The following is a 24673-nucleotide window of genomic DNA, read 5'->3' on the forward strand; positions in this document are numbered from 1 at the left end:
GCCCCTCGTCATAGGCCACAACCCCCACAACCCTGTTCCACCCACGTTGGCGCGGGAAGTGGCAATGAAGTTGAGACTTGAGATCCCAGAGAGCAGAAGGCCCAAGATTTAGGGTAGGCCGCCTAAAGAGAGAGAGTTTCCTGAAGAAGGTGGGGAGTCTCAAAAGAAAGACCCAGAAAGGTGCAAGGATGAAACAGAAGCTTAGGGAGATGACAAGACTAGCTTGGTTGGGGATGGGGAGGGGACAGGTGAGAAATGAGCCAGGAGGTGTAAGCAGAAGGGTCTCGAAGTGGAAGCGAGGATTCCCACCAGGATACTCCCAGAAACAGCACAGTGATTACTTGAAAGAGCTTAAGCAGACAGATTGCTTCATTATTAAAAGGCACAGAAATAAAGGTTTAAACTCACCCGCAAGATTTCTTCAACACAGCTTGGATCACTGGGAAGGCTTACCTAAAATAAAATAAACAAACAAAAATTAAGCACCATTTAGCTATTCTCAGAGAAGTTTGTTGTATGATACTTTACACGGTAGGGAAAATTGTAAAGAAAGGAAATACAGCTATCAGTGGGGAGTTTTCCCCTGCTAAGTACAAAGCCCAAAGTATCTGCTAGTGGCCAATTTTGATTGCTTTAATGAAGCAGTAAGACCATAGTGCAAGGTACAGAGAGTGACACGTTCTGTCACCGATTTTCTGTGGGACACTGGGCTGGCCCCCCCCCCATCACCCAGGCTTTATTTTGCTCATCTATCCAAAGTACGAGCTCGACTTCCTCATCTTTAAGGCCCATTTGGCCCTCTGCCAGGGTTTAATATATTACTCATAATCACAGATTTTTTATTTTTTTTTTTTTTTTTTTTTTTTTTTTTTTTTTAAAAGATTTTATTTATTTAAGAGAGAGAGAATGAGAGATAGCGAGCACGAGAGGGAAGAGGGTCAGAGGGAGAAGCAGACTCCCCGCTGAGCAGGGAGCCCGATGCGGGACTCGATCCCGGGACTCCAGGATCATGACCTGAGCCGAAGGCAGTCGCTTAACCAACTGAGCCACCCAGGCGCCCTAATCACAGATTTTTTAAAGGCAAGTCCAACAGGACATACTTCTATGGTTGAATTAAGTTCTTTTTAAACTTAGGAGTCTAACTAGATGCCTGCAATCCTTATCCAAAACATCAAAGGCTCAAACTGTGTAAATTGCAGGCATGCCTTGGCACTTAGAGAGCATCTCACAGACATACAAAGTGAGTCCCATGAGCCGTCTTTCCCAGTGTGACATCTTCCTAATCAATCAAAATTCAAGCAACTTGCAGAAATGTCCCGAGGACTCACTGCAGGTCCAGCACAAGGCTCTATCCTTCGGGGGCTCTATCATCAGTGAAAGCCAGAAGCCGGACACCAAAGCGAGGCACCAGCTTGAAGGCGGTGACCGGCGAGGGGCCCGGGCATGGGACAACCACATGGAGAAGGGTCTCCCGGTTGCGACGTCACCTGTGTGAGCTACAGGCATCCCCCAAACATCCCTCCTGCCTTCACACCTACCCCCTCTCCAGGACTGCGAACTGTCACCTCCGCTTCCCTCCAGTTCTGGCGAGGAGAACATTTGGTCTCTTTTAATTCTCTGCCTCGGAAGGTGAAAGGTCAGTCCTGCAAAGACAGTACGGCCACTGAGGCCGTACGTCCCAGACCTCTCGAGGGGGCAGTTAGGGTGAGAAGCCCCCAGTTCCTCCGACAGCCTGAAGGCTGAGCATAACTCTATTTGAGGAATTGGAAAATAGAATATGGCCCCAGTTTCCCGCAAACCTGCATGTCTCCTTTCCCCCTCACAAATGTCCCAGTTTGGATGATGAGATACACAGCCACCCTTCCCAGCACAATAATATTCTAGTACTGGGTAGAAAGAACAGGAGAAGGAAAGGCTGCAAAAGAGGGCCAGGCACAACTTTCCAGAGGACCTTAAATGCAGGATCCCAATGGGCAGCTATGGGTAAGGTTTGGCCCAGCAAGGTGCATTCATTCATTCATTCAACAAATTTTGTGAGGGCCAGGGACCGTGCCTCCAGCCTTCTGCTAGGCACAGATACAAGGAAAAGCAAAAGGAGACACAGCTTCCTCCCTCATGGAGTTTGTAGACTCCAGAGGAAGGAAGATATGAGGAATCGCATAGTTAATGTAGGACTGAAACTGTGTTAAGTGCTACCCGAGCCCATCCCACAGGTACGAGGAATCTTTCCCTGTCCAAATAAGCATGGGAAATACTGCAATCCACCCCCTCCCCCGACGTGGAAATCCATGATGCGAATTAAAGGCTCCAAGACACCTATCTAGCTGTTTAACGCAACACGTTCCCAACTCTCTTGACCACTACGTTCTTGGCTTTTTAGTTTTTGTGATTTTCTTTTCCCAATCGACATATACTACCATTCCACACAGAATGAGTGTTTGCAGAACACACACTGGGAGATGCTGGTCTAACATAGTACAGGATTACAGAACTCAATGGATTAATCTTAATAGCAGATACAATCTCATCCCATTGTTCAATGCTCCAGCAACTGTATTTTCTAAGACAATCCTTGAACTTCTAACAAATAACCTTTGCCAAAGGTCAAAATGATTACAGCAGAATTAAATCTTCAGTATCATTGTTGCATTCTATCCGTGTGGGCGGCCTGGGCTAAAAAATGTATGTCCCGCTCTCAGAAAAAGGTCTTGGCTTTTTTTGTTCCCACAACAAAAACATAATGTCAGTTTTTCAACCACAGAGAAAAACATATCAGCACTATGCAGACATGGCAACAACGCTTGCCTCTGGGTCTATAAGGAGCTGGGTGGGAGTTCCGGCCCTACCACTTGGGAACAGGACTTGGTAACTTTACCCCTGTGAGTTCCAGTTTTCCCAACTGTAAAATAAAGTAGAATAAAATAAAATCGCTATCATAATAATACCCGCTCCTTTCAAATCTCACAGGGTTTCTGTGAGCAGCAAATGAAATAAGTAATGTGAATATGCTTTGTACCCTGCCAAGCCCCACACAATGAGCCAGGTTATTACCCCTTGTCCTGTTCTCCTTACTGCTTTATTACTAAGTCGAGTCTTCTCGTCTTTTCCAGGAAAGACCCGACTCACTCTCGCCAACTGCAAATATCATCCCTACACCTGGTATTATAAATATCCATTTCCTTATGGGGGAACTGCTGTCAAAATAGAAAGAGTTGTCAACTCTGGGGCTTTGTGGCAAATCTAATAATGACTGCTCGGGGGTCGGGGGCACTCAGGATCGGAAGGGACTGCAGACAAGAGACAGTCAAATAAGTAGGCATCCACACCAAGTGTTCAGATTGTTTTTCTTTTTAAGAAAATCCCGGGATCCAGCATTGGCATGGAGTCACTAGTCCTGCAAACTCATCTAGCCCTGCCCCACAGCTCTTTCCACCGCAAGACAACTACATTTGAGTGGCAAATGCTTCTCCCCTGCGAGTGCTTTTGAATTAAGCAGCGGAGCATTTCCTCTGCGCCCAGAATAGTGTTAGGCGTGGGGGCGGGGTGGGTGATACAAACAGCTATGAGACTTGGCCTCTTCTCTTGGAGTTAAATGTCTAGATGGGACGGCAAAACAAATAGAGACCCACTGGGACATACATTGTAAGGTAGTCGGGACAAGGGTAATAGGATCGCATTCGCTGCCCGACCGCCTATTCATCAGTTCTCCCATTTATTTCTTTAGACAACAAATCCTGATTGAGCTCACACTGTGCTCAGGATGGTGCCAAGGGGGAGGGTTTGAAGACACTGAAGACAACATAACTTCTGGCTTCAAGACTCCATGCAAATTGGGAAGACAAACATTTACACGGGAAACAGACAATAGGGAACAGGAGGTCTGATTAGGTGGTGGAGAGAGGGTACCTACCGGGTTCACGGACAGAGCCATGTCCGACAGAAGCTCCCAGCCGCCGAGGTCCCCACTGTAGTTCTCACTCCACATGGTAGTGAGAGGCCAAGGATCTGACATGGCCAAGAAGTGGCAGAGCCACCTGAGGCCACTTCAGTCTCTAAGCCCCCTGAGGAGCTGCACGCCCGGGGAGGGGGGGGGCGGGTCACTCTGCACACTGAAGACAGCTGCACTGAGGCGGGGGCGCAGCCCCAGAATTTTGCCCAGCGCACTCCCCACCCCCCACCCCCACGCCCCTCTCGCAGTACTTCTGGAGTCACTCGGACAGGTGGGAAAGGAGACTTAAGAGCACTAGTGGTGACACGGGGATTAGAACTGCTGCCTGCCGAGTTGTCAAGCTGCTGCTTAATTCCCGAGCCACCTTCTCCTCTCTTTCAATCCACTCTTGAGCATTCAGATCGTCCACAAAGCGCAAGTTAGCCACTCAGAGCTGCAGCGTCCTTTGCATCCCCCTCTCTGCCCCCTCCTCCTGGAGCAGAGAGCAGGCTGCATGCCGCACAAGGGAACCTGTGCTCTCCCGCCTGGCCCCAGACGACCTTCTCGGGCTGGGCACAGATGTGGTCCTCTGAGGGCCAGGGAAGGCAGGCCCACACGCTGGGCAGGTGGGGAGTTGAATGAGAGCCCTCACAAGTGCCTACCCTCTCTGCACGTGACAGTGCAGGCTGCCACCCCATGTAGCCACAGAGAGACCACACACCGATCATCTGCCTGGCGATAAATACATATCTTCGGAAATAATGAGGGTACCTTTAAATCATCAAGTATTCAATTAACCGCAGCAACAATAAATGAATTGCATAGGATGTTTTAATCATTCTAGAATTAATCAGTTTGGAGCATACTTCTTGGCGATTAGGGTAATACAAGATATCAAAAATACCCTGATTGTGGCATTGAGAGATAGAAGCAGCAGCTAGCACTAATACAAAACATGGAGATTAATGTAAAACATTAAAAGAATAATGATCATCACATGGTTAACCGGGGAGTGGGGGAGCTCAGGGCATGCCTGTCACTACGTTCTTATTAAGGGACTGCGAGAGAAGGGTCATTCTTGTTTGTTTGTTTTTTTTTTTTTTTTCTCCCTTAAAGCACCCTGAGGTTGCCACAGTATCTGGGATTCAAAGCCCACGATTCCAGGCATATTCCACCTGGACAAAGACTTCGCAAAGTAAAACTCAAAAATCACGAGCTTAATTGCCGGCGAATGCTTGCGTTCCCCTAACAAGTGCAAGTGACACAGAGTGACACACCGCCAACACCAAAGACCGTGCTAACGGCCCAGTCAAACAACATGCATGACTGACACCCACGGCAGCTTCTGAACTAATTCCGTTTGTATTTTCATTAACAAATTGCCACATTTATCCCCATGATTGATTTATGGGACACGGAGCTCCCCTGACACGGCATTACTAATAGAATGAAAAGTCAGGTTATGATATTGTACTACCAAATGAGTTTGCCGGCTTTTTTAAAATTTTTAATCCCCATGGTTGGTCACTTGTACAAACCAAGGGGAAGCAGCCTCTGGAGTTCTGATTTGCACGCGCCTGGGGATCCCTTTATCTCCCCACCCCACCCAGGGAGTCCCGGGTCTCCAATTTGGAAAACTACAAACCCAGTTCACATTAGGATCCGTCAGTCCCCTGCTTCCTGCCTCACCTTAACCTGTCCCTATTCTAGTTGGTATTCATGAGGCCATGATTAAACGGGAACAGTTAATATTACATAAGCTGCCAACAGAAGTCCTCAGGTAATAGAACTTTAATCAAAACAAAAAAAAAAAAGATTTCACAACGGTTACATGGTACAGCCAACCGGCTCATCTTCCAGTTTCTTTTTAATACAGCTAAACGCCTGGGTGTCCAAAGACTTGGAGTTTACTTTCAAATACTGCTCCCGGCCCATTTTTAAGAGAATCACATGGTCCAGATACCCCATGTAAAATAAGCTAGTAGTCACTGTTCCCTCTAAGAAAAGAAGAAACAAAAAGTAGAGCATGAAGATCAAAGGAATTTAATGTACTTGCCATTTCAGGCCGACTACAAAAAAATGACCCTTTGTCTAGAATCTTCCATGGCATCAAAACTAAAAAGGCAGCGAGTGCAATTACATTTTATTTATTTGAGCAAATAAATGAGATAATTTACTATATTTTCTGGGGGCATCAAGGGGTAGTGGAAAGACTATGTTCTTTGAAGCTGGACTGACTTGGATTTTAATCCCAGCTTTGATACTTAATTTGCTTTGTGAACTGGGGCAAGACACTTGAACTTCTCTGTGTCTCTGTTTCCCTACCTATGTAAGAGGGGAATACAAAATACACTCCTAGGGTGGTTACGTGGCTGAGATGCACGTCGTAAGCCCCCTCCCTGACTTCTATCCCAAGTTGCCTCTAAGGCCCGTGGCGAGGCGTCGGCACCTGGAGGCTTGGGACCACTAAGGAGACAGTCCGGTCCCTTTGTAAACTGGCCCCCAAGACATCCCCTTGCAGGTCACTAATTATGAGAGCTTATCGAGGGGCCCAGTGTATAAGGAGTCTCAGGCTGCTGCTCCATCTGGTGGCACTCCCTGAAGACGACAAAGGAGGCTGGGGAGGGTACTTGAGGGGGTAAGACAACAGGGAGACAAGGGGGAGTGGGGATGGGAGGGGTGGGGGAAGGGGGGTCGACGTGCTTCATTACGAGGACCTCTCGTCCCTGATTACATTAGGCATGGGCAAGGGCGGGATGCATATGCAGAAAGGCCCATCATCAGCTGAGAGGACCTAATGGCAGATGGAATTTCAAGTGAAGAGTACTTAATTCAGTGGGCTCTGAATAGCCATTAGCTCACTGTTCATTTATTTGGTGTAATAACCAGTTTCTATAGAAGAGTGAGCTATAAATGGGGAGCGGGGTTATAGTCCTAAAAGAAAAATAATGTGCACATCTAGAAAGATTGCCCTAAGAAACCAAGAGCCTATCTGGACGTGGCTGGCCACCTGCCCCTCATTCCCCTGGTCACCTGGGCTGGGCACCGAGGTCATTGCATCTCTGCTGCTCAGGTGCCCCAGGGCCAGACCCCCTGCTTACACATTCTCAAGGCTTTGTGTCTAGATTCCTTAGCTGTGCCGCTCACACTTAAGGTGTACCCTCCTACTTCTCTCTGCCAGCCTCCCAGGCTCTGGCCCACCTGGCCTGCCCCTTCTTGCCTGTGGTCTCAGCCTTCCGCCAGCTCTTGGTGCCTGCCCTATAACCCACGGACCTTCTAGCCCCGGTCCCTTCCTTTTGAGATTTCTAGGCATGCGTCAGACCCCTCAGGGCCTGCGGGATACCTATCTGGGGGGCCAGGGCACTGCAACCAAGAACGATTTAAAACTAAAATCTCCATTCCACTAAATCCCTACCTGTTGCACTGCCGTTCACGTTAATGGCTGGATCGTGGGCAGGCCCTGAATGTCTTCTGGTAAAAGAGGAAACCGTAAGACTACAGATGGACAAATTGGAGTGACGTCAGGCAACTTCTGAACTGTGTCAACAGCCGCCGGTAACAAGGCCAACCTGCACGATCCACACATATCAAGAAGACGTGCCGAGAAGCAAGTTCACTTCTGAAGTTTGTCATTTAAGGAATAAATGTTAAGAGTTTTTGGAGTGTTCGTATACTCCTAACCACTCCACGACCACAGCAAAGTCTCATGGTATGCAGCAGCTAAACCCCTGCAAGGCAGCCACCTCGCGTTCAGCTAACTATGATCTTATAAAGTGGCGAAAGAGAAACATACTGATAGGAAACAGTTTCGTGTCCAGGTTCTACCACTAATGAGCTGTGTGGTTTGGGACAATTCACCTCATCGCTCTCCAGCCTCTACGACAAAGGCAAGGGAATATATTACAAGTTCCTAATGTTTTGTACCTCACATAGCATTACAAGAATAATCAGAGATCGCCATAAGATAACCAACTTTTTTCGTTTGCCATGAAAGGCCATGACGAAAACAATATCCAAAAGGTAGGAAGGGTACAATCTTCAAATACACGACAGGTTCTTCAAAATATATGACAGCAAACTTATACCGACATCAAACACACTCACACATACCACTGTTCTTATAGTTCCCGTTTTTGCCACAGAATAACCTTCATCTTGGACCGGTTGCCCGGTGAGATGATCTCTCCAGTATCTTTTGGATTTTGTAATTGTATTCACCTTCTCTTTTATTCTGCTATATTACATACATCTTATTCTACATAGCAGTAGACTTCTCGACGTTCAGTTCTCTATCTCCGATCCATGAACTATTTTCTCCATGGAACGCGGATGCTAATTGTCAAATCCCAGATACATTTTCTCTCTCCTTGCTGATGCTGTTTAAATGCATGGGAGAGGCAAACTAATTCCTAGACCAATCACTACCAACATAATTAAGAAGGCAACCCTTTTGTAACAAGTCACATAGAACACACGGCACACACATCCTGTGGGCCTTACCTGCGAAACCTATCTCCCACCTTAGTCGTCCTTAGATGAACCTGAAGACCATTTACAAAAGACTATCTGCAGTCTCTTTTGCTAGGAGTCCACATTCCCTACAGCACAGCATGTGATCTATCACGTGCTATGTATTCCAAAGCCGGACATGAATTCTTAGGAGGGGCTGGGCGGGGGTGGGGGGGGGTGCGGGGATGGGAGGAAAATCGGATAGCACGGTGTCCCGGAAGCCTGGAGAAGAAAGCGCTTCGGAGAGAAAGTGGCCATTGAGTAAAATGAGGATGCAGACTTGGCGGTTGAGTTTGGCAAGGTCTAGGTCACGGGCAACCTTGGTCAGAGCTGTTTCAGTGGCACACTGTGAGCACGAAGCCGACTGGAGTGTGTTGAGGAGGGAGTGGGAGGATGGGAGGAGAGAGTGAATAATCAATTTCTCCTGTGAAAGGGAGCAGACAAATGGGGGGGAGGGGAAGCTGTGATGTGGGCCAGGTCAAGGTTTCTTCTTTGTTTTTTTTTTTTTAAGAGGGATGATATTAAGGCATTTTATATACCAATGGGTGGGGGGGGAGTGTTGCAAAAGAGAGAGGGGATGGTTATAAAAGCGAAGTCCTTGAGAAGGAGAGAGCACATCAGGACACAATTGGAGAGGGCAGCCTGAAATAGGAGCATGGACACTTCTGGACGCTGCTTCCATTGTAAGAGGAGGGAAGGCAGAGTGTCTAGACACATAAGCAGTTGGGCTGGAGCAATTAAAGACGGGAAGATGTGGTGGTACTTGTCTGATTGTGTCTATTCTGCTCCTTGCAGTAGGCAGCAAGGTCATCGGCTAAGAATGGGGGTGCTTATTGGAAATGCGAAGAGAAAGGAAAGGCGGGAAATAGCTGTCTTGGAGAACAGGAACGTGGACTTGCTAGGGAAGTCTAACAGAACTCTCTGGCAACACTGAAGGTAGAGAGAGAAAGAGCTAGCTAGCTCCGCGGGAAACACAGGAGACCCTGTGCGTACCCCAAGTATGGAGATCAAGGGAGGCAGAGGCAAGGGGAAAGGGGAAAGCTGGAGGCCAAAGTAGCTCCAGTGATTTAGAAGGAGGTGACACTCTGCTCCCCACTATTAGTCCTGCCCTGCCCAACACTGATTAGCCAATTACCCACAGTTCACAGTTCTCCAACTGCTCTCATCTGTGAGAGGCTTCATTCTGCATGAAACAAGCAGAAAGCCCAGGAGCAGGAGTAATGATTTTCTGGGACCCCACAGTGGCAAAGCCCATAATATTACCCAGAAGGCCAGATGAAATTAAGCCCAGGGCCAAATATGGCCACAGGGCTTGAGGATCTCCTCTCGGGGGTTAAACGAATTCAACTCTGTCTCTAGGGAAGCAGAGAACTCGATTAACCCATAGCCTCCTGAGAGAGATCGTTCCTATACAACACTGGAAGGGAGGAGTTTCCAAACTGTGTAAAGATGAGCTGTTTTAAATTATTTAAATATTTCGCATTTAAGCAAACATTCATCACGTGATCGTTAGCACAAAATATTTTAAAATATGATTATCTTTCATGATACACGCGGGACTGACAAGTTCTTCAAAAGCATTTATGGTTTCTACACATACAAGGACTTCCTCGTTGGGGCAAAAAAATGAAGGAGAAGCTCAGGTTTTTCTGGTAGCTTCTGAAGACATTGCCACAGGCATCTTACGGGGTCTTCAATTAAGTGCTGTAACCCCATTTATAAAAGAACCTTTGAAATAACTATCTTTGGCTCATAGTTCTTGAACAACCTGTAAAAAATGAAGGTCTTTCCTTGACATTCACAATCTCTCGCCCTAAAGGGGCCACTTCAGTCTTCTTCGAAATAAATACATAGCTAATGATTTAAATGTCTGCTTCAAAACGAGAAAGCCAGACTTCAGTTGGATTTTCTTCTAGCTAAATTTTCCTTAAAGCCACGTAAGCGGAACAGGCTTTGTAAGTTTCTTTCAGACTAACCTCTAATGAACTTGGCGCCTTCTTGACTCTCTAAACCCTGCACTTAGGATCGTCTTAACAGTCAGCGGATGACATGGTGGTTCCACAGAGAAAGTTACAGTTGCTCTTTTCCGACAGCGATGATCCCAGTGAACAAGCCGCGTGCAGGGGGACCGAATCCTCACCAGCTCCCCTATTATTTATAACTCTAATTAAAACACTTTTATCCATTAATGCCAAGTGACACTGCTAAATATATTCAGGGAAGTTCACATTTTTCCCTATGCTTCTGAAATCTCTTAGATCTGCTCCCACTTACATGTGGTTTCAGTGTGCACTAAAATGAAACGATAGCTAAGAATAACTCACTTCCATTAGATTTATAAATCTCATTAATTAATTCTACATCTCCAATGGTGTAGAGACCAAACTCAAATGCAAGATCTAATTAAAGAGAAGTAAAAAAAAAAAAAAAGTTAAGAAACAACACTGATTGAAACACAGAAGTAACTGTTTAGCCCCAAATTAATGAGGCGCTATGCTAAGCAAGCATGTCCATTAATCCCTAATGAGGATTTTAAACACATTAAAACTTCCTAATACAAAATGTTTGCCTTCCTTTTATCCAATAACAAATAAGCCAATAATTTTCTGGCTCTAAATGACACTATTAACTGTCACGGCATGTTTTATTTGACAAACCCTCCATTCAAATACTGTAAAACCAATTAATTTGCCTGCTGTGAAATGTGTTTCTTGATAGCTTTTATGCGATTTTTTTTCTTCTCAAAGAAATGTAAATAGGAGGTCAATGTAGGTGCCTGATTTTGCTTTAAAAAATATGCCACAGTAGCTATAGGTTGTCTACCCTGTTTGCAATTCAAATGAATTGAAAGACAACCTCCATTTTCAGGTCACAATTGCAAATTGGTCTCCTGATAAGTAAACTGTGTCAGAGTAATAGTTTGATTACCAGGAAGATGGTCTCATATTTGAGAACAGAGAGTTGGCAAAATTACCCCATTGTTTGATTATAAATAATGACTCGCAATGCTGGCCCTTACCCTTCCTGCTTTGTTAGGCGAACTGGCACGGGGACCTGTCTCCAGCTCCATCCAGCCTTCCCCCAGATGCACCTGCGCTTTTGTCCAGGAAACCGCTTGCTGAAAGCTGACTTCATTCCTGATGTTTTTATTTGAAAACACCACAACTGGTCACACTTTTTTGGTGGCAGAAAAATCAATAGAACAAATACAAGAAGTTCCTGTTTCTTAAACTTCCCCTGGGCCTTACTTAGTATCTCCAGTTAGCTTGAGAGATGGCCCCAAGGCCCCATCTTCCCAGCATTTATGGGACACTCTGAAACATTTGGCTCATGGAAGGGCATGGCGCTTTTCCAGAAAATCACTCTGCAAACACAGACCCTTGACACAGCGTCATAAAGAAAGGGTCTGTGGCATTAAGTGTGGGCCCGCTCTGTGGTGCGTCTTGAGCCCACTGCATCATACACCGAAGACCAAAGAGGGAGTGACTCATGGTGGACCATGGTTTATGGAGCCTAGTGCTTAATGCCAATTAACGTGGACAGCGTATGCACGGCACCAATGATCTTCACTTGTCTCACATGCGCACGAAAACCTGGGATTGGTTACTTCTCAGCTGTCAAAGTCTGCAGGATAAACAGACACCTGGCAGGTGTTTATAATTCCCCGTACAATTACAACACATTACTGATACAAATGAAATACACTCAGTGAGATAACCACACTTACTCCTGAATCAGTGTGTTGGAGTACTTCCAAACTTGGGAGTTTAGAAAAACTCCGTTCGCGTTAAGAAAATCATCCCAAATAAAATATACATTGCATCCCCACTCTGCACAGTACACTGCACGAAGCATTATGGGAAATTCAGTAAAATGCAGTAGATGATAAAAGACTAAATGTCTGCAGGGAGCATCTACTCCAGATGAGTGTACAGGACCTGCATACCTAAAATGGTAACAACAGTGCCAGTTAGCATGCATTTTCAGATCCCTGAACCGGGCACACGGGCAGGAGGATTTTTCTTTGAGGGAGTATGACAGCTGGTTTGGGTGGCATGGCTTGGATGACCAAATATGCAAACTTCCAGAATATCTAATACGGGCAGAATGAAAGCGATTATTTCACACGAGGACTATGCTAGAAATCCCAGACTTTGTGGCAATCCTGCTTTAAAAAAGACAGAAGTGGGGGGTGCGTGGGTGGCTCAGTCGTTAAGCGTCTGCCTTTGGCTCAGGTCATGATCCCAGGGTCCCGGGATCGAGCCCCGCATCGGGCTCCCTGCTCAGGGGGAAGCCGGCTTCTCCCTCTCCCACTCCCCCTGCTTGTGTTCCCTCTCTCGCTGTCTCTCTGTCAAATAAATAAATAAGATCTTTAAAATAATAATAATAAAAAAAGACAGATGTGGGACGCCTGGCTGGCTCGGTCAGTGGTGCCTGTGACTCTTGATCTCAGGGTTGTGAGTTCAAGTCCCACACTGGGTGTAGCGATTACTTAAACAAAATTTAAAAAATAAAACAAAACAGTACTATAAAAAAAAGAAGTCTCCAATCTAAAATGAAGAGCTATCAATCTCAAAGGTGTAGAGCCCGCATGATCTACAGAAGTAAAAATGTCAAGCCATTCCAGCAAATACTTTCAAAATGGAAACAGACGGACACTCTGCATTAGAACTTCAGCGGAAGCACTTAAAATGTGAACAGTTTGGTTTTTATTATCAGGGAGACCACAACGACAATTAGATGTCATTTTCAAAAGTAACATGTTGGCCCCAAAGCCAAAGTGCCTCAATCATGTGAGATCTTCTCATTGAGTTAGAGGTTATTGCTTAATGGTAGTGAAAAGATAAGCTATACTTGGCTAAGTCAACAAACTTGAAGCCAAAACATGTAGAAATGGCTCTGTTTGAGAAGATTATTGTGAAAAATCCCATAATAGTTCCTAAATCTTCCTTTTTTAATCAAGATTTGGGAACGTACTGAGACCACCAGACATCAAGTGTGCTTGCGACCTTTTCGACTGTCAGACCAGACAGATTTTTCTCTTATGCGAATCAACCCAGAGCCTCAAAGGTGCAGTGCCGGAGCATGAATCTATTTCACTAGACAGTCATTGAAATTATAATTCAAAGTTCAACTTACTTTCGCATTTTCTACTGCAATACTTTTGGCAGCCCAGGGCAGAAAGTCGAAACCTGGTTTCCAATGGAGACCACTTCTAGTGGTTTCTAAATGTTGGCAGCAAGAATTCCTTCTTGTCAGAGAGATCAGCAGTCGCTGGCTTTCATTAATTTACTTTCAATGACTGCTGCTCACTCTGAGGAAGCCTTTCTTTACCTAAGGATGTTGACCTGCTGTTGGACCCCATCAGAAACAGACACGAAGAGACACTGATATATTAGGAGATTGGGAAATCCCCTCCAGTGGCCTTCACAGACTCCACAACTTCCATTTATTCTCACTGATGCCATGAGCACAAAAAACAAGATTTGTGGCGAAGACACATAGCTAGAATCCATAAAAGCTCTCGAATCAAGATAAATAAACTCACCGATACATATTACACTATAAAGTGTTATTTGACGATCTTTAGAATCAGTTTAAGGGCATTCTTCATTCAAATGGATTCTCATAAAGAAGAGGGACTTTTAAAATCGAAAGCAATATGCCAACTTAAAACGATGCAATTACCAATACTTAGTGTGCATTTAGTTGGGTACCCAAAAGGCCCCGGGCTGAGGCCATACTGGAAATAAATATTTACTGTGATCACGCCAATCTTGAAATTATCTGGCCTCACACGTAGGTACCTATACAACACATTTCGTTAATTTCTAAATGTTTTGCCTTTGTTTTACAATCTGTGCTCCAAAGGCAAGTGTGATACCTTATCAGGATGCTACTCGGTTTTTAGTGGCATCAAACATCTATTTTGTAACGATAAGCTTTCCAATTAGCATTTTCAAGATTCTCAGTTTCTCTTCTCTATAAAGGATAATCTAACCCCAAGTGAGATCTCCTAAATCCTTAATGTGAAGATCTTAACCCCTTAATTCAAAACTCTTAAGAACAGCTCCCCGGTGGCATCATTTCATGCTGCTGGTCTACAAACATAGACTTACAGAGTTCCCATGAAAGCCACAGGAATTCAGGAGCCAAGTTCATGGACTGCGATGAAGGTTCCCCTCTGGGATGAGAGGATACTTATCTCTGTGACAAGGCAAATAATGTTCTCACAAATTCCAAACCATCAACAGAAACGGGCAAAAGACCACTGATGGTCTAAGGAGAGACCTACGAAACGGCACGTTGAAAACCTGAGAGAGGAAGAAGAGCATCGTGAAAGTACATCAGCTGTACAATCACGAATCGGAGTCCATGCTTTGAAGAGTACCGGCAGACCAACCTGTTCCTCCAGCCAGGCCCCCCAGGTTGCTAAGCACTGAGGCCTCAGGTTCAACACTGAGGTCAGCACCTTGCTACTCTATTTTGCTCCTCCTCTGGCTTCTGTGTCTCGACCATTTATATCCAATTGAAGGAAATTCCTACAGGTTCATGGGCTCTCCAAATATGCCATGAAAACTGTCTTCCCACGAACAGTCACGGTCAATCTTGGTTTGAGAAGTCATGAATATGTGGCGAAATGAGCTTACTGGTGCCAGGCCGAAGCTGGAATGAAGAAAGACACTTGCTCACTCAACACAACTCATCTGATGCCATGAGCACAAAAAACAAGATTTGTGGCGAAGACACATAGCTAGAATCCATAAAAGCTCTCGAATCAAGATAAATAAACTCACCGATACATATTACACTATATAGTGTTATTTGACGATCTTTAGAATCAGTTTAAGGGCATTCTTCATTCAAATGGATTCTCATAAAGAAGAGGGACTTTTTAAAATCGAAAGCAATATGCCAACTTAAACGATGCAATTACCAATACTTAGTGTGCATTTAGTTGGGTACCCAAAAGGCCCCGGGCTGAGGATCTTTTATTGTTCCATTCAAGGAATGGGGAAGGGGGCAAATAGGGCTGGCAGGGGCAACCTTTCCATCTTTAGAAATTTGGTCCATTAGAATAAGACGGGCACTCTGAAAAAGGACCACCCGTGATGGCCATTCCAGGTACGGTGGGGGAGACCTTTGGCCCAAAGCTTTCAAGTTCTGACTGTGATCTACTAAACCTGCCAGAGGGCAGGGGTAAGGAGGACCGGGTAATAAATGAAACAACTCTCTGATGACTCCTGTGCCATCCATCATCTGCGAGCTTAATTCTCAAGGGAACACTTCTCAGTTGCTTGTCCAGTAATGGATACATTCATCTCACGATATACTCTTGCCAGAGAAAGGACCTGGCGGTTATATACTCTAACCTCCTAACATGGGGCCCGTTTTAAAGCTAAGAACCAAGGAAGTGCAGAGAGGTAAAAGAATTGGCCCAAGGTCACACAGCCAGGTGAATGGAAGGACTGATGCTAACCTCTGGTCCATCGGACAGAAAAGGTCAAGTTTTTGTCATCATATTATACAACCACTCACTTACACAATCCCAGTGACAGAGGACTCACTACCTCATGATTCCTTTCGATTCGCCTCAAGTCACTTCAGTTCCAGTAAACAACGAAGGTAGCTCTACTCAAGCTTCTTCTGGAAGATCTATAATTGATCTATTTACACAGTCTCCTTTGTATTCCGTTGGGAAGTGGTGGGGCAGTGGGAGGCGGTGGGGAGAGAAGTGCCTGCCTTACCCCGAAAACGGTATCTAAATGGAGTATCTCTTCAAAATCTTTAAATTTTAAATAGTGTGACGCCGTGGCGATTCTTAAGACTTTGACAAAAGGCATCTGGGAAAACCGTGTCTGAGGCCCTCCCCAACCGGCACCGCCAGAGGCGGATCATCGGAAAGTCGGAGTCCAGCCCTGTCTTGGTGTGTTGGGCAATAGGTCAAAGCTCCTGCTTAGATTCTTTGGCTAGAGGGGCATACATGGTCATGGTCATTGCCTTGGCCTCCACAGCACCATGTTTGGTCTAAGCACATGAGTCAATCAAAGCAAAGAGACAGGAAACGGGAAGTATTGAGAAGAGAAGGTTAGATGAATAAAGCCATTTTATAAATTTTGACTTAAGTGCAGAAAATAATAGTATTTGTTAATTTCTGGAGCAACATCCACTGGAGTAGCCGTACACGTGCCACGTCTGTACATGATCCTTCAGATGCCTATGTCCTAGTGCGGTCATGGAGATTAAGTAAGCTCAAGGATGAGCCCGGCCCAGTGTTAGTGCCCCACAAGCGTTTCTGTGAACAGTAGGCATTTACATGACCATTTTAACTTGAAACCTATAACCAACCTACGGCCTGAGAGCGACCTCCTGGCCTAGTCCGTCTAGACTCAAGAGGGAACCCCTGCTGACAGCTACCCCCAAGGCACACTGAATGCTCTATGCAGACCATCCCGCCAAGGGCATCTTACATAATGATTTTCACAGCTGAATGCCTAACAGTATACCGAGTTAACGGTAAGGTGCACAAACGCAAACTATAATGTCCACAAAACCTAGGATATATATTATTATCCCCATTTTGTAAATGATGGAAGTGAGGTTCAGAGAGGTTAAGTGATTTGCCCAAGGCCACACAGTTAACATGTGATAAATCCAAGACAGAAAACCATGTCTGTATGACTTCAAACCCGTGTTTTTAACCATTGCATGAGAAAAAAAAAAATATTCCTAAAAAGTAAGGTATGTAGTAGCCCTTATTAAAGTTGTGTTAATTATTTTCACTTTGCAAAACTCCTTTGCTGTACCAATATAACAGGATATAGTGAATATACAAGTTGCAGTTCAATAAGCCCACTTTTTTCCATTGTTCTGATGAGCATAAGATTATACATGCCCAGCTCTGTAGGATAAACAAGATATCATAATTATTTCTTTGCATTCACAACTACTACGGCCAATGCAATCACTTCAAATTAATCTATACAAAGTACAATGTGTGGCTTAATGGGCGATTTCAAAGGATCTCAAAGAGAAGCTGATTAAAATGGCCATGAGAGGATTTGGTGGCATTTTTTCTTTGTACATAACAAATTAAATCAAACCAGAAGGTAAGATTATGTGGAACCTGTTGAATAAAGACAAGTCATTCAGAAGTAAACATTTTTTAAAAAAAGAAAAACTCGAATTGACCTGCTCTGGATTTCCAAATTTGAAACTTCAGTGTTTCTCTCTGCAGATGTGAAATATGGATATGAGTGCATATAGAATGGATAGATATTGGCCCACAGCTGAGGATCTAATGGCAAAATGGGTTCCCCCTTGATGGAATTTCAATGCCGAATTTTTCAAAGGCTGCATTTCTCACAAATTCCCTCTAATGAGTTCAGTACTAATTTGTTTATTCTATTTGGCTCTAATCAGAGGAAACCTATTCTTTCCTGTATTATCACGAAAAACTTTGCGGTCCAGTCACGTTTGAAATGCTCCTTTGACCTTGACCACGGCCAAGCTGACCCTCTGACAACTAGTTCCACTGTCTGGTCAAGTATCAGCAGACTTGTTCTACTGTAGACTCTACAGTAGACTTCCATCTCCCTGTTTCCTGAGCCCCAGGTTGGACAATAAATACACCTCATAATCAGCCTGCCCAATTCTACCAACAACAGAGAGGGAATTTCTAAAACGTATGGTTTACCGAGGGAGGATGGGGTGGCCGATGGGAGAACCTTGCAGCTGAGGTCAGAAGAGCCTGGGTTCTACTCTTCTCTCTGGATCTCCCACCCAGGAAATGAAGAAACTGGAGGAGCACGTATGCCAGATTTTACAGAACTCCCCAAAGTAATACTGTGACTAACTCAAACGACTTGAGTTAGGAAGGTCAGTTATACTTTCAGTCATGGTATTAGTTCATCCAGAGCAGTCGGTAAGGGTTGGACGCTCATACCGTCTTCGTTTTGTCAAGACAACATTTGATAGCTTCAAACTACATCATCTGAACCATCCCTCACTATCTATTCTGATAGTTGGGGTCCATTTTTCATCAAGTTTGTGTCCCTGGTGAATCACCTCGGTTCTCTGGGCCAAAGACTCCTTGCTATAAAATGAAGGGGTCTGATTCTCTCCATGGTCTATACTGTATATGAGCCTCCATCTATAGCCCTATGATCCCCAGGGCCTCCTGAAGTGTTAAGGTGAAATAATCACCTTTGGTGATAACCAGTATTTCCATCCCGACTCAGGGGACACAGATCCCACTAGAACGGGAGAATATGCAAACCCACTGTCCAGTCCCAGCTTCAGGCGGCCACTCATTTCTGGGGTCCAGATAAGGACTGAGGGACTAGATTCTTCATTGGCTAATATAAGGCGTGGGTACCTATTTTAGAAAGCTGACCGACCACATCTCTGTAAAGGCAGTGTGTTCTTAAGACACACTTGAAAGCAATTTATAAGCAAATAATCACTTCAAGAGATGACCAACAATAATATTCTTCAGCTGTTCTGGTGGGAAATAGCCCATCACGGCTCCTAAATTTGTAAAGAAATTAATGCCTTCCGGGGGTATCATTTCTCCCTAGAACACATTCAAGGGGGCATCACTTAGTTCAGCCTCTTTAGTAAATATGCAATAAGTTGTATACACGAGCACAGTAATCTGGGCACATGTGCACAAAGGATGCTCATAAGTTGTTTTAGTGCATTAAACAAAACAAAACAAAACAAAACAAAACAAAACAAAACCAGAGTACACGTAACAGCTTCAAACCTGAAACTGATGTGAATTCAGTTTTTAAAAACCCTGCCGAGTCCTAGGTGCGTTGCTGGCTCTGAGAGGCCCCGCAAGGCTCTCTGCCTCAGCAGCCCCAGCCCTCAGACTGCGGACCAGGAACGGAAGGCAGTTCCTGGGAGCTGTGCAGCAGCCGAAACAAAGAGGGCCTCATTACCATGCGAGGCACAACAGCCTTCAGATGTGATGAGAAACGTGACTGCCTGACAAACCGGGCCTGGGGAAATTTCAGAATCTGACCACCCAAGCATGCAGAAGAGGGTGGCGTGAACAGGGCCAGGTCAGCGGGAAGGTGGGTCAGTTCTGCACCGAGCACGCCGGCGGAGGCCCCCCGCTATAAACTGCCAGGGCCCCTCGGACCCGCAATCACACAGCTTTTATATGAATAGGGATCCACACAGACACGGTTCTTGATACGTGGCTTTTGTGGAACTGCTGGAAACAGAAAAGCTAATGGAAGTACATGCTTCATTTTTATTGCATTAGGCCGTTTAGTATGCATTTTACACACAATTCTATACCGCTCTGGAGCGAGTATGAAACCAACTGCCGCCTGTGGATAATTCCGATGGAAGATAAACAATCGCTAAAGTCCCTCTCCCCGCCCCAGATGATTTCTCCGTGAGGTCTAAACCAGTCAGAATGTGCTGCCAAAGGCACTGAAGCTGTGCTTAGTGGGGAGAGATACATCAATTCTCAGATCACACAAATGACGATTTAGCCCTCTGCTAATAAGCAGGCTCACCTTAGAACCTGGAAGCTGAAACTGAACAAAGTACCCTTAACTAAAATACGGACTTTCTTCTTCCACCAAATGTGCCACTCTATCTTTAAAGGTGTCTGCTACAGTTCTAGGAGGACGAGATTAACTGAAAAAGAGAGTTTGCAAATTTCTCTGCTCAGATCAATATAATTCCCCAGCTCTGGAGTCTCTTTATTGATGACAATCTCTTTCATTGTAGTGATTAGAGATTCAGCATCTTTTAATCACCTTCAACATGACAACTACACGTATCTATATCTCTGTGATTTACAGCAATTGACACGGTGTTAAAAATCGGTGATTATGAGGTTGGCTTTTTGGTGTTACTGATTTTCCGATCTATTTCGACCAAATTGCAAATAATGCACATTAAGCCATTGTTGCAATGTTGACACAAGCAGGCAAAAGGAAATCTGAGTTTGATTTTGACACTCCGATGCTAACAAACTGAAACTATAATGAAGAACAATGTCAATGTGAACTTTCAATTTTCCTAGTCTCATAACAAGTGCCTCTCTTCTGCTTCCTAACTGCTGGACGTTGTGGCCAATCATCTATAATACATTGTTGTTATTGGGAGGTTTGGGGTTTTTTAACATAATGACACATATTCTTGAAATGTTAGTAGACACATTTCAGTTTGGAGTGATAATGAAACAGCTTTGCCTATCCACAAATTAAACATCACATCTCAAAGAGGCAGCTTGGACTGCCCTCTCTCTCTCTCTCTCTCTCTCTCTCACACACACACACACACACACACTGATTGTTGTTCAAAAAACTGATTCAGGAAGTTGGCTAACTTTTCACACCATTATATACCGCTGCACAAATTCCTTTCCATTACGTAGGACTGGGTCCAAAATCATGAAATGCAATGAAGGAGAGACCATCTTAACAAAGAAGTTAAAAACCTCACTCTGGCCAACAGTTGACTAGACACCTAGGTTTTTAATTAATTCATGCATTCATTCAGTAAACATTTGTACCTACTAACCACCCTTTACCGAGCGTCTATTATGTGCATGTGCTTGGCATATATATAAACTGTAATGCTCATAATGCGCATGAAGTAGGAATCGGGACTTCACATGAAACGGGGAGCAGGCTTGGACCAGCTAACTGGCCCGTGGATAAAGAGAAATGAGATTAGGACCCAGGCCCATTGGCCCCCACCGTATCAGGCCCATTGCTTTTTCTACTCTGGTCTAGACAGGGCACTAGACAATGCTTCAAAGACACGTAAAACAGAGGCCCAATTGTTAATGCTCATTGCTATGGGTTAAATTGCATGCCCCCAAAGTTCATATTTAAGGCCATAACCCCCAGTACCTCAGCATCTGACCATATTCGGTGATAGGGTCTTTACAGATGTAATCAGGTTCCAATGAGGTCAATTATGGTGGGCCCCGCTCCAATGTACCCGGTGTCCTCACATACGCATACCTCGGAGAGCTCACGATAAAGTCACTATCACAGTAAAGCAAGTCAAGTGAGTTTTTGGGTTTCCCGTTGCACATAAAAGTTACGTTTACTCTACACCGTAGTCTACAAAGTGTACAATAGCATTATATCCAAAAAGACAATGTGCATACCTTAAATAAAAACACTTTATTGCTAGAAAATGCTAAGCATCATTTGGACTTTCAGGGAGTCATAATCACGATCACAGATCACCGTAACAAATATAATACTGACGAAAAAGCTTGAGATATTGTGAAAATTACCAAAATGTGACAAAGAGACACAAAGGGAGTGAATGCTGTTGGAAAAGTGGCACCAACACAGACTTGCTCGACACAGTGTTGCCACCATCCTTCAATCTGTAAGAGCAAAACAAAAACAGAAAAAGCACAGTATCTGCAAAGCGCAATAAAACAAAGGGCAATAAAATGAGGCGTGATCATAAAAGCAAAATCTGGACAAAGACATGCAGAGGGGGAAGAGACTGAAGACACAGGGATAAGACAGCCATCTCCAAGCCAAGGAGAAGCTTGGAACAGTCCTCCCTCGCATGCCTCCGAAGAAATCAACCCTGCCAACACCTTGATCTCAGATTGTGAGACCATATATTTCTGTTGTTTAAACCACCTCGTTTGTGGTACTTTGCTCCGGCAGCCTTAGCAAATTAATTCAGTCATATAGCCTAGTTGGCGGGATAAGACAAACACAGGAACGCCTACGCTACCAGGTGGACTACAGAAAATGACGAAAGGCGGGATGCCGGGGTGGCTCTGTCAGTTGAGCGTCGTGATCTCAGGGTCTTGGGATCGAGCCCAAGATGTTGGGGGCTCCACTCCCAGTGTGGAGCCTGCTTGGGATTCTCTCTCTCCCTCTGCCCTTCCCCCACCCCCACCCTCTCCCTCATGAAAGAAAGAGAGAGAGAGAAGGAAAGAAAGAAAGAAAGGAAGGAAGGAAAGGAAGGAAGGAAGGAAGGAAGGAAGGAAAGAAAGAAAGAAAGAAAGAAAGAAAAGAAAGAAAGAAAGAAAGAAAGAAAGAAGGAAAGAAAGAAAGAAAGAAAGAAAGAAGGAAAGAAAGAAAGAAAGAAAGAAAGAAGGAAGGAAGGAAGGAAGGAAAGAAAGAAGGAAAGAAAGAAAGAAAGAAAGAAAAAGAAAGAAAGAAAGAAAAAGAAAGAAAGAAAGAAGGAAGGAAGGAAAGAAAGAAAGAAAGAGAAAGAAAGAAAGAAAGAAAGAAAGAAAGAAAGAAAGAAGGAAGGAAGGAAGGAAGGAAGGAGAGAAAGAAAAAAAATGACAAAAGGAAGGTAGGAACAACATTCAATGGGAGGGGACAGTGTTCACTGCTGGAGGCGGGGGGGGAGAAGGCAATAGCACTGGGGCGGTAATTCCCCATATTCATAGAGTGAAGTGATGACAAAAGAAATAAGAACTGCAATAAGAATAACGATTAATAATGATACAAATTATAGCCACATTTACTAAGTACTTAATATGTGCGAGGCACTGTGCTAAATGCCCCACAAGGATTATCTCTTGCAGTCCTCACAGCAATCCTGGGAGGTGAGTTCGAGCATTATCCCTGTGTTCCACTGGACACCTGCTGGGCCACAAACTTGGGTATGAAGTTGGGCCATTCTGTTCCCCATGCAGCAGTGATGCGGAGTACGTCTCTTCTGCCAGGCCAAGCCTGCACTCAGGTGGGTCCCCCGGCCACTATCCTCAATGTCCCCTATAAAGCTTCTCCTGTATTGCTCACGAACTGATTTGTCTTACATATAGTCCATTTCCCTTTTGGCACTGGGCTCACAAGTTTTATAGCTGACCTGCCTTCCTTATAGCAGGGAGGGGATGTAAAAATTCTCCTAAGAGAGCCAGTTCCTTAGAGCTAGGTTTACAGAGCACAAAATCAACACAGTAAGTAGACGTTGATTGCTAAAGGGCCAGAGTTGCAATGTGCAGCGCAGGAGTCCCACACTCTGTGTCCAAGTGGGTCCATGGTGACACAAGCCCATACATGTCTACACCGCACCACCCCCTAACTCATGCTCCCTTCCTTCCTTCCCGAGCACAAAAGCTCCAGATCATCAAATGCGAGCTTGGCGGTGAATACTCATTTTTAAATTTACCAACTGTGTTATGAAACTAATAGATGGTCATGACAATAACAGAAACTTATAGCTAATGCTGACCATATCTTTCCAAATAAAAAAGTAGAACTGATCATCTCACAGGTGTGTGTGTGTGTGTGTGTGTGTGTGTGTGAGTGAGAGAGTGAGAGAGACTTAAGTATATTTGCATTGTAATTCTTACCACCTTCATTCAGTTATCATATACCCAAAAGGAGAGTTCCATCATATAACGTATTTAATTTCATCGAGCTCTTTGGTGAACTGGGCACCTTGCTTGGTGCTGAAACACAAAGCATTTGCGGACTGGGTTCTTAACCTGGGATCCATGAAGGGGGCTTAAGGGGGTCTGAAATCCTGCGCAAAATTTTGCGTGCATGCCTGTGTGAATTTTCTGGCAAGAGGTTCCAACATTTCAATCAAACTTTCAAAATACACTATGATCCATCAAAGGGTAAAAGACTTCGGGTTTATGGGGATGACTGGGCAGAATATCTGAAATTCGGGGGAGGGGGTCTTGAAACATTGAGGGCATATCTATAGTGTATCTCCTGCAGCATGAGGTGTGCACCCAGCTCCTGACGCACAGGCACAGAAGCCTCGGCATTCATCTGACTCGTCTGATAGCCGGGAGGACTTGCACCAGTGCCTGACACCGAGCCTGAAGCAGGTGAAGAGATGAGAGAGAAGGGGAAGCGTGAACGTGGCAGGAGTCCCTCTTTTGGTCCCACAGACATAAAGCACCAGGATGTCCCAGAAATCACCGAAATTTCACCTCCCAGGCTTGCATCTTACCCTGAAAGTGGCATAAATATCCTGAGACTGGGTTCAGACAAATAGGAGTCCTGAAACCATACGGGTGACCGGGAAAGAGTAAAAGAACCCCTGACTAAAAGCCCATCTCACCAGGCCAGGGAACCATCAGTGACAAGATGAGCAAAGCCAGCTCCACAAACTAGTTTGTGTGTGACTGTGTGACCGGGTCTGAGCGTGTAACTGTATGTGTGCGTGCACTCCCTGCCTCTCTCTGCTAATGCGGGGGGGGGGGGGGGCAGGGTGCAAGAGAAGCAAAAGCATAAACAGCTGAATTCAGTCAAAGAC

At 44.9% G+C, this 24673-nt stretch overlaps 1 protein-coding gene across 2 annotated transcripts in view; it reads right to left on the bottom strand.

Moving 5' to 3' along the window:
* The window catches only part of AFF2 (AF4/FMR2 family member 2), a 310627-nt gene that overhangs the window by 181163 nt on the left and 104791 nt on the right, over positions 1–24673 (bottom strand). For both annotated transcript variants that reach the window (XM_035725812.1, XM_035725811.1), the window contains exon 3: positions 409–453. In XM_035725812.1, coding sequence (XP_035581705.1) covers positions 409–453 — 45 coding nt within the window. The remainder of the gene's footprint in view (positions 1–408; positions 454–24673) is intronic.

This window comes from Zalophus californianus, chromosome X, assembly GCF_009762305.2.
Source record: "Zalophus californianus isolate mZalCal1 chromosome X, mZalCal1.pri.v2, whole genome shotgun sequence".
NCBI lineage: Eukaryota > Metazoa > Chordata > Mammalia > Carnivora > Otariidae > Zalophus > Zalophus californianus.